The sequence below is a fragment of the Pseudopodoces humilis genome, chromosome 9 (genome assembly GCF_049639895.1).
Source record: "Pseudopodoces humilis isolate 2021_Gansu_Grassland_sample_001 chromosome 9, ASM4963989v1, whole genome shotgun sequence".
NCBI lineage: Eukaryota > Metazoa > Chordata > Aves > Passeriformes > Paridae > Pseudopodoces > Pseudopodoces humilis.
In genome coordinates, this window is record NC_142208.1 from 27,255,218 (window position 1) to 27,269,313 (window position 14,096).

The 14,096-nt window shown below is 37.4% G+C and overlaps 1 protein-coding gene across 6 annotated transcripts in view; it reads right to left on the minus strand.

Annotated features, from left to right (window-relative positions):
* Positions 1 to 606: 606 nt before the first annotated feature.
* Positions 607 to 14,096, minus strand: part of GPAM (glycerol-3-phosphate acyltransferase, mitochondrial) — a 30,586-nt gene continuing 17,096 nt past the window's right edge. For 5 of the 6 annotated variants that reach the window (XM_088059672.1, XM_088059673.1, XM_005520736.3 and 2 more), the window contains 10 exons: positions 12,399 to 12,484; positions 11,331 to 11,446; positions 10,562 to 10,632; positions 9,167 to 9,431; positions 8,521 to 8,663; positions 7,123 to 7,200; positions 6,213 to 6,353; positions 5,289 to 5,478; positions 5,124 to 5,182; positions 607 to 3,878 (listed from right to left, as the gene is read on the minus strand). In XM_088059672.1, coding sequence (XP_087915798.1) covers positions 3,762 to 3,878; positions 5,124 to 5,182; positions 5,289 to 5,478; positions 6,213 to 6,353; positions 7,123 to 7,200; positions 8,521 to 8,663; positions 9,167 to 9,431; positions 10,562 to 10,632; positions 11,331 to 11,446; positions 12,399 to 12,484 — 1,266 coding nt within the window. In that variant the 3' untranslated portion in view covers positions 607 to 3,761. The remainder of the gene's footprint in view (positions 3,879 to 5,123; positions 5,183 to 5,288; positions 5,479 to 6,212; positions 6,354 to 7,122; positions 7,201 to 8,520; positions 8,664 to 9,166; positions 9,432 to 10,561; positions 10,633 to 11,330; positions 11,447 to 12,398; positions 12,485 to 14,096) is intronic. The other variant, XM_088059676.1, reaches the window with a different exon arrangement.

Below are 14,096 nucleotides of genomic sequence, written 5' to 3' on the forward strand. Positions count from 1 at the left end.
GCTTGCATGTGAACATTGCTAGAGGCCTCTCAGAGAACCAGCTGATTATAACTTTTTTTTTCCTGAAGAGTAAAGCAGCAACCCTCCTTCTCAATTTAGGTAATGATCATCTATGCAGGTTTTATTATGTTAAAGCCCCATTCCAATTAATTCACATTTTCCAGATGCTGTCACAATTGCTGACAGGTGTTTATCACACTCCAGCCCAGCTTGAAATCACCATAAGAAGGGAAGTCTGAAGCATCAGAACCGTCTCAGGCTCCTGAATGACACACAAACACCCCCAATTAGGACAGAGGAACTGCAAAAGAACTCCATGTACAAGAACCTTGTGGGGATGGGGGAAAAGAGAGGAAAAATGGCACCTCTACTTGCAACAAAACAGTGGCTCAAGAGTTGGGATGTCACCTCAACCTGCTTTTTAAGTGTCTCTGCTCCAGCTCATACACTGGTAGAGATACATCTGCAATCAGAGATTTTAATGGTTTAATTTCAGAAACTACCTGCAGTGGGACAAAGTTATTGAATGAATTATCTCAGTGAGTTGTTTAAAAAAATCCACAACAACAAAAAAATCAAAATAACACTAGAAGAGCTTGTTAAATGTCGTATTAGCAAACAGTTTAATTTATTAAAATGATTCCAGAACACCTCTGTGCTTCTGCAACAGACAGGCATTACACATAACAGGTAAAACACAGTAACATTCTCCAGTCAGCAGTTCCTGGCTCATCAGCACAGAAACACAAAAACAACAGTATCTTACATCACCTCCCAGCTCAACCTTCTTCCACCCGGTGCTTGGGGCACTTCTCTGAGGAGCAGGCAGGCAGCTGAACAAAAGTGTGTGTGTGTGCTCCCTGATCAGAGGTGGCGAGTGCAGCCCTGTGCTGCCCAGACTCCGGCAGGGAACACGTGGATTGCTGCGGCCGCACGGGGAGTGCAAAGTCTACATTTCCATCACTCTAAAAACAGGACACCTACAGCATCTGTGTGGAGAGGTTAACTTTCTCACAGCGTGAAAAACACTGGCCCAAAAAGATCTGCACACCTGAGTATTATGCTCATAAGAATTACGAGACCCGTGTAAGTCTTTATAAAGTCTTAAAATACAGTTGTGGGAATTCAGGGCCAGTCCTTTGTCTTTTACTGGTTAACTTTACTGAAATCAACTCGACCTGGAATTCTAACAGCAAAGCAAACATGAGAAGTTAACAAAATCAGAAGACACTGAAGGTGTAAATACAGTGCAAGTGTTGGTTTTAGTCTTTTTGACTGTTACAGCCTGATAATTTTACATTCTGTGCTTTAATTTCAGGGAAAAGCAGAGATGTTGTGTGTCAGAATGTACACACTAGCATATATACACATATACATACACACTTGCTGCAGAATGCAAGGGCTTCCAGTGGCATATGATTCACAGTACCAATCTATCACATGCAGGGTTTTTTTTGTACAAAACCAAAACAGATTTAGAGGTGCCCCTCCCCCTGCATATATAAGTATCCATTAATGTGTATTCACATGCATTATTACCCACTCATTGATTTATGTTAACCAGATTTATTTTTTTAAATTTTTTTTAATGTAAGCCATAAATTATTTTAGTTGCAACACCTAGCCAGAACACTCAAGGGACCGCAGTACTCCTGGGTTTTATGGTAACTAATACCTCCGTTGGCAAAACATTCTTAATAAAATGACTCAAGTTTTGTTTGCTTCATATTGCTTCATTTTTTAAATTTTTTTATATACAATCTTTGCTGTTAGTACACTTCAGATTTGCTGAAGTGCAGTAAACTATGAGAGCTCGTTATTCAGAAGCACCTAGACTTTTGATATTAAATGGAAGCCATCAGCAACAAACATTGTATGGAGAATTCATCAGGTGAATGAACAGTGCACATCAGTGAGTATGAGATGAAAATGTTTTCCAAACAGCTGGTAGCCTTCACAAAACAAATTATGTGTGATGTAGTCAGTCCTGCTGAGACAGCAGAAGGACATACGAACACAGGCAACTCAAGGGTCAGTGTTTATCCATATTAATGTAGCTTTGGTTCAGAAATTCTTTAAGTGTTGTAGAGCACCTGGTTTAGTGACAAAACACATGCATTTCACAGTGCTAACAGTATAATGCTAATAAACTATAAACTGCAGCTTTCAAATATTAATAGCATTTAATAAAAAAATTTACAGAAATATTCTTGTTGACAAATGTGCAGTACAAATGCAAGCTCCTTGGCCACAAACTCTTAATTGTGTGCATCAGTTTTGTGCTGGCATAACAGTGCAAGTGCTGGGATTCAAGTATGCTTTTCCATGTTTGTGTTAAGCAACAGAGATTACATGATGAAGTTTGGGGGATTTTCTGCTCACAAGGCCAGGATGTGAGAATCAAGCAAAGCAGTGCAGCAAAGGAAATGTTTAATTTCCCTCATCTAGAAGGCATAAAGGAGGAAAAACACGTTTCACAAGCAAACCAGCTTCATGTACCAGCAAGTTATTGCTTCAGCTAAATCAGCTGTACTAAAATACAGGACTAGAGGTTGCAATCTAATCTGCCCTCACATGAAGAGAAGATGAAATCTACAGTGCAAGTCCTCCATGAAAAAGGATCAAATTGCAACACCAGAGCCCTGTTTCATAGGACAGATTTTATTCATCATTCAGTTTGCCTATGAATTAATTCTTTTGTAAATCAGATTACAGTCAAAAGTACATTGTTTATTTTTCCTTGTTTCTAGAGGTACTACTTCATGCCAATTTAGGTTTGCTCAACAACAGAATATAATATGAACACTTGTTTCCAAAGAACTGACAAAATTATTGCAGAAATTTTTAGGGCCAAAATTAAAACTTATTTCACCAAATCAAGTCTTTACACCACTTTAAAAAAATCTGACATCCTATTAATTAAAAAAACAAAACAAAACCAAAAGCCCCCCCACGAACTTATTAGGATTTTTTTCAATTAAATAATAATCTAAGATTTTACAAGATATTCACATTCAGGCAACTGTCTCCTAACTCATCTGGCTGAATGACAGATGCCATAATAAAAACACTACTCTCACATTCTTCCTGACAGCAGTGATTAGTGCAATTTACCACTGCACTACAGTTTTAATAGTGCAAGGTGTGCCTGCTGACATTTCTCACAATCATCTGCTACATGATCGTTATTCTCAGATGCCTGTACCTGTAATTTTCATTAGAATTTTGGCATTTATGCTAACACATATGAAAAACTATGGCTTTATCCATGAAGTATATAGTCTACCTAAGCAAAATTTTTAAACCATTTATTAAAACAATAAAACTGAATTGGAAGGAAAGTTACTAGGTTAAGCCATAAGCTGTGTTGCCACTAAACTCAAGATCTCAGGGTTAGCTACAGAACACCAATATGTGTACTTGTGCATCTGTTACAGTCTTTAAAAGTTCATTTAAAATGTAACACTGATAAAACTTTTTTTTATGTCTAATTCTAATAGTTTATCTTGTTTTTTGCAATATGTTTAATTACTTGTATCGAAAGTGTCATCTGAGTATCGCTGTATTACAGCAGGACTGGGACTGTAAGAAACCCATAAATGCACACGTAAGAAGGCACTTGTCTTCCAGTAGTTCAAGTCAGAGAAGGCCTTACCCAGACAGTGGCACCTTACACTTTGAAGGATTAGCAAATGTCCCCAGGCTTTGCCACAGTCTCAAAATCTGTCCTTGTGTCCCTGGACAAAGGTGCTGTGTGTGGTCTATAACACCATGAAGCTCATGACAAATTCCAGTAGCTTCTGCCTGTTGCGCTGAGGTAGGAACGTAGTGCCGAGTTCCAAAATGATGTCTTTCTTTTGCTGAGTCTGCTTGAAAACCTGAAGCACAGCATGAACACATGTAAGTATCACCATATTAAAGGAATCTCCTTTTTTCTGAGATTAAAATGTTATGGTCTATACTAAATTCTCCCTCATTTACAAGACTTTTTTTCTTTTTATTTCTTGAAGGCTTACATGGCAATGCCTTTAGGTGTTATTAGAATTCACTCAATACTGAAGCCCCTCAGGGATTATGGAAAAAAAGAAATTGAGAAATAAGTACAGTAGTACAATGCATGATAAATAACCAAATCTTAATAGTGAAGGACAAAACAAGCAAAGGCACCAATTGAAAATGTAAGCACTTTAAAAACAAGAATGTGGATGCCATGCTATAATAGATGCTCAGTAAACATTATCTAATTCCACTTTTCATTATAGTTTATCCTGCTGTTGGTAAATGATGGATTCAATGTGATTTCCTCACATCTATTCAGAGTCTACAGGAAGATACCTTTACTAGGCCAACTACTGTTGGATTATTCAATATATCAGAATTTAAAGGCAAAGACTTCAAAACTCATACCCAGCAACATTTTGCCTAAATTTCAATACTTTCAAAATTATAATGCTGTATTCATTATTATGACAGATAAGTCTGGCATTCAGGAAGCCATGCCAGTTTGATGAAAGAAAAACACTTGCAAAATCCAGATGGGTGATTTATAATTTAAAGTACTAGTGGTAAAGTACAAAACTGAATGATTATCTCAATGAACATTTGTACCCTCGTGGTGAACACTGAAAGTGTATAAGGATGGTTCTTCCAGGGCATCAGTCACCTCTAAGCCAAAATACAGTAACTAATGCTTTTTTAAAGATTTAAGTAGACTTCAAAATTAAATTTAGTTGTTACTGAGCACAGAACATGCTCTCAGCCTTTCAATATTGTTCAACAGGGACACGGAGTAGAACAGAGGAACTTCATCTGCTGTGAATAAAAATGTCTAGTCACCCAGCCATCCAGACAGGCCTTCCCAGGGGCAACAAGTGCCCTGTTCTGCAGCTTGTGCTCTCTGTAACAGCCTTCAGCCTCAAGGAAACCTAAATGCTCCAAACCCACAATACATTTCCACAGGTACATTCACTGATTTTAAACTGACACTTCCTTGTAATGTCCAAATTGTAAATTTGTAAACAGATCTGTTTACAATCTGTAAACAGATTCCTTGTAATGTCCAAATTGTGCTCATTATTGAAACAAAACTTAACAGTCACCAGCTCTAAGCACCAAGCACTTACTCCAATTTCCTTGAAGACTTTCACTGCATTTTTCACGTGACTGTAGGTAGCACTCTCAGCTGCAAGACAGAAAACCCAGAGATAAACTGAAGGTCAATTTGGGCTACCCTTGTGGTAGAAAGAAGAGAATGAATCAAACCCAGTTCCAAAACCAGTTTAACATACCATACACAGCAACATTCCTCTCCGTCCTGCTTATTAAGTGCCTGTGTAGCTTCTGAATATATTCAGACTCTAAAACAGGACCACTAAAATTGTGCACAAAGATGACAGCAGAGCTGTATGCCTCCAGTAATGGTCCCAATAATCTCTGCAGGAAAGTGATGTACTGCTGGTGCTCTTGAGACTGGCTCACCTAAGAGAAGGCAACAAAAGCTTCAGTAACAGAGACCAGTGGAAACCAGAAACTACCTGCAAGGCATAGTATGGCAAAACAGCAACAAAAATAAAAACAAAATCACAAAAACTTGTACAAAAACAAGTGTGGGGACACAGCACAATATGGGAGCATAGCAAAAAAAGAGGTTTATCAAGAGGGAAAAAACAGGCACTGAACATCACAGACCAATGCTATTTTTTTCTCCTCCAGGGTATTACTATTTTCCCGAGATAAAATTAAAGACATCATGCTGTTCTGCAGCCAACAGAAGGGCTGCCCTCCATTCACAGAGATGGACAGAAGTTTTCAAGTGTTAACAAAATATTCTAAGGAGTGTCTGTGTCAGCTCTGAGAAAACTAGTAATATATCTAAAATCAACATAAGCAATCTATTAAGTGAAATATAGGCTGAATATAAATACCAGTTGGATGTGCCCCTTTTAGACTGCATGTAAAGAATAAAACCAAGATACTTGAGTCTTTGTCAGTTTTCAGGACTCTAAGCATTGCTCTGTCATTATTGTTTCTTCAGCTGTTTTCCTCATGCAAAGGAGACAAAGGGACTATACAAAAATACTAACATTGCAAACCAACAATCACCACCCCTCCAAACCAAAAAAAAAAATTTATCAGTACCTGTCCTAAATAAGCAAAGTAACTTCTATCTCTCATAAGAGGGTTCAACATTAGTAGCCTAAAGTAAATACTACCTTCAGGTAGCAATCTCTCTGCTCCTCTCCAAAATCACTGTCTTCATCTTCCTCGTCACTTCTCCAAGATAATGGCTCAGGCAGTTTCTTATTCCACTGCTGTTCTGTAAGACTGGGGCTAACATCCTCCTGATCATCCTGCTTAAATTTCAAAAACAAGGTGGTAAATAGGTAAACCTCCAAATCTAGGCAAGCAATAGGTTTATTTTATAATCTCATCTGACTGAATCAATGCATTTATTAACCAGGATTTAATGGAAGCAGGTGAGACTCAATTATAGGCAGCATTGAGAAAAGGAGAGAGAAGAGACATTTGGTGAAAAAGACTGGGTTTTTTCCTTGCTTCCTTCTGGGTGCCAAGATTTGTTTACTGTGCACAAAAAGAAGTTTATGAAGCAAACATATGCTGAATCAGCTGCCTCTACTCCTAAGGGTTTTTTTGCATTGTGCACCTCTGGCTAACTGCCCCACACAGTGACTGCCCTACAGCCCTGAAACTGCAAGCTGAGGAGTTTTACAGTAATTCTGAGATCAATACAAAGGAATTAAAGAATGACAAAAGGTCTGGACTCCTGACTCCGGTCAAGTAGAAAGTAAAAATCCATGTAGCTATGCTACATTTGAAAGGGCTCCAATAATAAAATAAATCCCAAGTTTCAAGACAGCACAAAAGCAGATGTCTTCCTTAGTAGCCTTACTGGTAAAATGAAATTACACACAGAGTCATGAAGCTTCACAGGCTGACTGTACTGTCTGATGCTTATGAACAGAGGAATGAAGCAGCCTCAGTCCTGGACATGTTGTTATGAGCTTTCAGTAACAACACATACTCAGAACAAGTCTCACAACTAAGGAGCACAAACCATCTATAGCACAGTACACTATGCCCACAGCATCTCTGCCACTTTACCTCAGCCACCAGGAGAATGCCATACTGGATCAGCCTTTCCACAGACTCATGGCAAACTTGATAGATCACCTGGCAAGGCTGCACAACATAAAAAGGAATGCAGTGAAAAAGTCACATCCATTACAGCAACATCATTCCCTGTTCAGCATGAATGTTTTAGATACAGCAGTATCATTTCTTTTATGTAAGCTGTTAAATTTTTATCAGCATAATCCCATTGCACCACTCTTGTGTTTATCCTGGCAGACATTAAAAAAAATTATAGTGAAATAGGGTATTTAAAACATGTGCAAGATTTTCCTGAAATGCATTACTACTGCTAGGAAGCCTCATTAAATATTCTCCCTTTTCAATAGCCTCTAACCAAATTTTAGTTTGTTAACAATTCTGGAATAAAATAATCATAAAATTAAAATTATTGAAACTCATAATGGTGATCTATTTGGAATTTAAAGGAAACAACACTTTCAAGAAATTCTGTTACATGCTTTGAAACTGAATAAAAAAACCTGAACCTCTTTCACATTATTCATAATCATCTATGAAATATTTTCTTAGTTAAAAAAAATAATAAATTAATTCTGAAAGCAGAAGGATAGTATTACTAAAGAACTTCAGTATATGAGCTAACATTACTACCCAGACAAAAAAAACTAAATTTGGCTTATGCTTCTGTAAAAATGAATAACACAAATATGAGTACAAATGCAAGAACTAATTCAAGAATCTCTAGAATTTTAAGTAACTTCTACACATAAGAAAAAAGAACATCTAGCACTGAAAATTGAAAGTATGTAGTGTCTGAAAAGTGAGATATCATCAGCTCTCGTCAGTGTTTCGTAACAACAAAAACTGAAGTCAGGCCATGTTTAAAATTGCCACTAAGTACTAGGTGTGGCACAACTTGAGTACTGCACTCCTATGCAAATAAGGGATATCTTTAGAATATGGAGCCTTAATTCCCAACATAATTTCAATCACCTGTGCAAACTCATAGGAGCTGGGTACCCACAAAAACTTTTGCTTCTTTAGGTAAAAAAATAAATAAATAGTTTGGGCAGAATGCAAGTACAGCTGTGATGATCTCATGACAGGAATGACACAAAATATGTTAGAGAAGCTGCTCTCTCAGCTTCCCACAACTTGAGGTGGGCTTTTTAATGCTGCCTTTCTCAGAAAAGGCCTAAAGCACAGCAGAAATGTCCCCAGCCCAGCATCACCCAGTTCATCACTTGCAAGAGCAGCAGGTGGCACTCAGTGTGTGACAGCCACTGACACCCACCACCATCACACTGCACTGACAGTGAACAGATCAGAGCTGTGACACTTGTAGAAACATCCTGTAATTTTGAAGTAACAAGCGGAAGAAAAAACTGGACAATTAATGCAATTACTCACCAAAGATACAGTGAATTCATTAGAAAGCAAATAGCACAAGCTGGCAGCTTTTCGGACCAGGTGTTCTTGACTGATTAAACTAGGAGATGCACCACTGGTACCATTTCTGTACCTCCTGCTCTGAATGGCATGGAGACTGCAGGCTGGAGCAGAAACAAACACAGGCAAAGTTTAATTTCCCAAAGAGCTTTATGGCAAAGGAAACATCAAACTTCTGTTCTGTCCACCTCTGGGGCTAAAAGCAAATACTACATTAGTACTACATACTAAATACTACACTTGCCATTCAAGAATCAAGACAGACTTAACCACTATTTTGTATCCAGTAATGTCAGATCAAAACAAAATTTCATTAAAATACTGCTCACCAAAGCACAGGTTTTGCCATGTTGGCTCAGAACTTTGATAGTGCCTTACTTACGGCAGTGATCAATACACAAATACTTCCAAGAAAGATAAAGAATGAGGGGAAAAAAGAATGGAAATGATCCTCAAACAAAATAAAAGTTTGCTTTAAAACTGTTTGTTTGGCTTGAAACAGGAAGCGAAAAGATATATTAAAGAGAAACTAATGGGGATTTTTGTGCACATGCTTTGACTTCAAGGGTTACAAGAAAGCCTTTCCTTGACAAACCCCAAAACATACCAATAACAGCCTCTTTAATGAATACATGAAGCATTCCATTGCTGTAGAAGTTGAGTTCAAAGACAGCAGGTATTGTAATGCTGGGAGTGACGAAGAACTCATTGTTTCTGCTTGTGTTTGTGATATTCACACAGTTCCCCAACAAGTGGATGGCATGCATGACAACATCATCTGAGTTCCCTGAAAATCCCAAGTCAAAGTCACGGGCTAGGACCTCCTCCTTCATGGAGAAAAAATCTTCTACCAGTCTAGAAAGATCGGTTCCCTAGAAATAAACATGGAATGACACAGTTGAACAATTCTTCTGCACAGGAGTCTATCAGTAAACCACATAAGCTGATATATATCAAACACAATACACTAACTGCCAATAATCCAAAGCACAACAGTTGTATCAGAAAACCTGATTTTCACTAAGGTTTTGATGCAGTAGTTCCAGATGTTTTGAATTACATGCAATTATATTTTAGAGCCATGTAACTATTTGGGAATGCAAGGTTTTTCTTTGCTTCTTGGTTTATTTCACAGCCTGAAGAGACCTAAATACCTCAAGATCCCTCAAGACCATGTCAAAGGTATCATATTTCCATTACCTCTGCTATAAAGTGAATGATCAGTTAGCTGGGAGTATTGCACTTAACAGGACTGAACAATTGGTTTGGAACATGAGGAAAAGCCTTTCCTCAGGAACCGCCTTTTCTTGTTTTCTGTCAAAATGGAGCCAGATTACACTGTAAAATGCTTCTTTGATTCCACTATTTCAGGAAATTGAAAAGACTGGACTGATGAGAATGGTAACACTTCCTCTACAAGCAAGATTACACAACTGCCCAATATTTTTCCGTTTGTTCTCAATTTACTTGCAATAAAAGCTTTAGATTTAAAGAAATTTTAGAAAAAAAACAAAACAAACTTGGAGGAGGAAAAAAAATTCTTCAAACTCTTATGCACAAGAGTTCAGGTAAACATTAGTATCATTCTGCCATTGTGATATAGTATTTTAGTACTGAGGAAAGTAAAATCAATTTGAAAATTAATGGAACAGTCTCTAGAGTATTCATAGAGTAATAGTGAATATGTTTTGAGATCTAAAAAACAACCCTAATACAATAAATTAAACCCAAGAGATATTTAAAAAAGCGTAACATTTTTGAATGACAAAGATCTATTTCCACATAAGCATTTATAATCCCATCAATGACTTGTGTTCAAGCATCCACTGCTTGCTAACTACAGTATCAGCATCAAGACTATCTGAAATCCACTTTAATTTAAATGTATCTTTTTTTTATCAGTATCATGCAATAGTAAAGTACATACTTCTTTTTTTTTTTTATTATTAAGTTAGCAAGGCCAAAGCAATGTTTAGCTATTTAAGCAGTACAGAAGCCTTACCTGCCTGTGTCTGTACAGCAACAAACAGGCAACAATGTGGGTAGACATCACAGCACAGGACTTGTCAGCAGCTAGAGATGAACAAGATAAACTTGTTAAGCACCTGAGACATTCAGAACAACATTACAAATGAAACAGTATCCACTATTGAAAAAATATTGAAGTAATCAAAGTCATTTGGACCATAAAGGCCGAATAAATCTTAAATATTTACTAAGATAAGTACTGTTTTCTGTGTATCTCTGGTACCACAAACCACAGATCTACTGACTGAAGCAAACACCACATAACCTATAAAACCTGGCAACACTGGTCCATGCAGCTATATGAGTTCATGTATGATCTTAAATAATGCCATTAAGACACTCCAATAGCTCCTTACATGAAGAGACAAGCAATGAGTGTATCAATGTGACAATCAGCACTTCAGATTACAGAAAGTTTAGTGTACCAGTTCAACAAACTGAACAAAAATCTTCTACTTGATCAGAAAAAGAGTTTATTAAACTTTGAAGAGGAAGGAGGGAGACAAAGGATGGAGAATTGTCAAGATTACGTAAGAAATGAAATGATCATCTGAATGGAGACAACTGGGAAGTGTGACATTAGCACACAGAAAATTCATGCTGCCATCAAAACCAAACAACCTGCTCCAGTGGAAGGTGTCCCTGCCCATGCCAGGGGGGTTGGGAAATGAGATGACTTTTAAGGTCCCTTCCTATCCACACCACTCTATGATTCTGTGGTAGTGATACTCTTCAACACTTACTGAACATAATGTGCTCAGCCAAGTTGGCTATCAGCTCTCTTCTGAAGGGTTCACTGGTAATATCCCTGGAGTTGGGCAGTGAGGCCTCTGTACCTTCATCCACAGTATCGTTAGGTCTGAATACAGAATAAAAATTAACATGATGACATTTAGATTCTGATCAAAATGTAAAATAATATAAACTGATTTATTTTTTTTTTATATATATACTAACTGAACCACAGCACAAAATGCCATTACAGTCTGGCAAGGGCAGAAAATACAATCAGCCAAAGCTCTGCCAACTTTTCCTGATTATTTCTTTGCACTGCACAACAATCCAGATCAGACTACCAAAAGAAAAAATGCAAGATTTTGCTATGATTACTCATGACTTTTGTAACATCAATTGCTCTTTTTCCTTCAATGAGTATGGACAAAAGTAGAAAAAGCAAATTTGCATAAAACACAGAGCCCAATCTCTCTACAAAGTAGAAATGGCCTTTTTATGTGGACTTACAACTTTCTAAAGGTACAGGACTGACTTTGTCCCCACCAGGACCACACAGGTTTGTGTAACTCCTGAAAAAATCAACTAAAATGTGTATCTATGTAACAAATACAGAAGTAATCCTTAAGCAGTTTTGCAGTTCTGATAATCTCCTCCTTGAAAACAATTGAGTGAGGACTCACTCACAGGCCCTATTTGCTTTGGAATTATTCCAAAAACCTTGTGAAATGTTTGTGAGGTTTAAAAACAAATCCTTTTTTTCCCTAAGCATGTAATATTTCCTCCTAAATTATTCCACAAAATGTATAAACAAACCAACAGAGGTTACTAAAATTAAAAAAAAAAGGAAAAAAGTCTACTTGAATTGATTTGAATAGAGCTCATCAGGGAGAATGTAACTCTTATAATAAATTGCACAGTTATAATTGCCTAAGTTTTGCATTTTTCTCTGAACAATTAGATTATCCATGGGGAGTTCAAGCACTGCTTTGAATCTAATGCAGAACACTAAAAAGATAAACAAACAACCAAATCCCAACCTGTCCTCCCTTTCAACAACACCCCAAAAAAATCTCTACCTTGATGGAAGTATAGCTGGTAGCAAAGCTTGTTCCAAAGAAAGAGGAGCAGGCACAGGTTTTTGGCTTTGGCTGTTTACATACTCCTGTTAAAAAAAGACTCATTATCTTTTGTAATTTTTCCACCTTATTCTTGCATTCAACTGATAACACTTACAGAAAAAAGGCAATTATTTGAAAATGCAACTGATTAAAAATAGCTCATACTGAAAAAGTGGTAATAAGGTCAGATATCAAAAGTTTTCAACAGGTTATTCACTTTTGACTTTATTTTATGCAAAAAAGCAGACTTCCCACAGCAAGGGATCTGTATTTCATAAAAAAAAACTTGCAATGAAAACAACACATAACTCTCTGTCAGCAACCTGCTGTGAACAACTCCTTTGAGATGAGTTCCACGATTAAATTAATGAGAACTGCCTCATTAACATGAGTGAGAGCAAAGCCTAGCACCCATTCAGAACCAGCATGGAGACTGTAATTATTGCTTACTCCTGCCTTCCTCGAATGCCAGGATAGAGAACTTCTCCAACAGGAAACACTAGTGTACAAAACTCCAGTTGGAAGAAACAAATTAAAGCCCCCAGGAAGCAGGCAGGGTACTGCATGCTTGGAATTCCTGAATCCCAAATTTCTCAAAAGCCAAACTCCTCTCCTTATAGGTTAAAATTTACCCTATTCTGTTTTCAGGACACTGTGTTCCCTCAGCTTCTGCAAAGAATGGGAAACTCAAGAGCCACTTAACCTGCTGGTCAGGAAAACAGTTCCCTCCCAGGAAAGCTGCTTAAAAGACTTCCACAGCCTCTTTCACACTCTTCTGCTTCTAAGCCTGTGCTCATAGAACTGCAAATGCCAAAAATTAACCCTCAAAGTTCATCAGCTTTAAAAAACCTGCAGTAACACAACTACAGTTACACTTGTGCAAATCTGAGTGAAGGCACAGTTTAACGATTTATGTCATTTATCACTATTCTGAAGCACAACAAGGAACACAGGTACAAATGAGACCTGACAGAGGCTGCTGGGAAGGTACAGAGTGATTAGCATTTCACTAGATTAAGAGGGCAGATAACCCTCTTTTCCTTACACACTGATCCAACAAGAGTTGTTAACTCCCTACCCAGAATAGCCCAAGCCTTCTCTTTTGGAAGTGAATTAGTATCTTTCCCTACTACACTAATTATAATGCAGTGCAGCTGGTCACAGTAATTTCATGCTGTGGTAACTGAACCCTCCAAAGCTCTCCAACCCTACTGCTTTTTCTGAGAGAAGTAGGGCAGAAAGAAGAACACCTAATTAATTTGAATAATGTTCTACTAAATTGCTGTTCAGTGTTTAATCTTATTAAAGTCACACTAAAAATAAGGTATACTGTGACAGAATACAGATTAGTGAAACATAGATTAGTACCAGCAGATTCTGAATTTAGAGGAAAGGCAGATAATGCCACACTACCCCATTCTCTGAGAAAATACAGAACAGTGTATACTGTTCTGTGCTGTAGGTAACAGTTGTGAACTAATAATGAATGATGACTTTCAAAGAATATACAGATTTCTATAATGTATTACCCATGACACTTTTATAGCTGCTAATTTGCTTAGCAATTTTAAAAATCCAGTGAGATAAATGCCCTTCCTCAATCACTGTAGATTTCATTAAATTAAAATTGAAAACAGTATTCAGCTTCTTTCAACT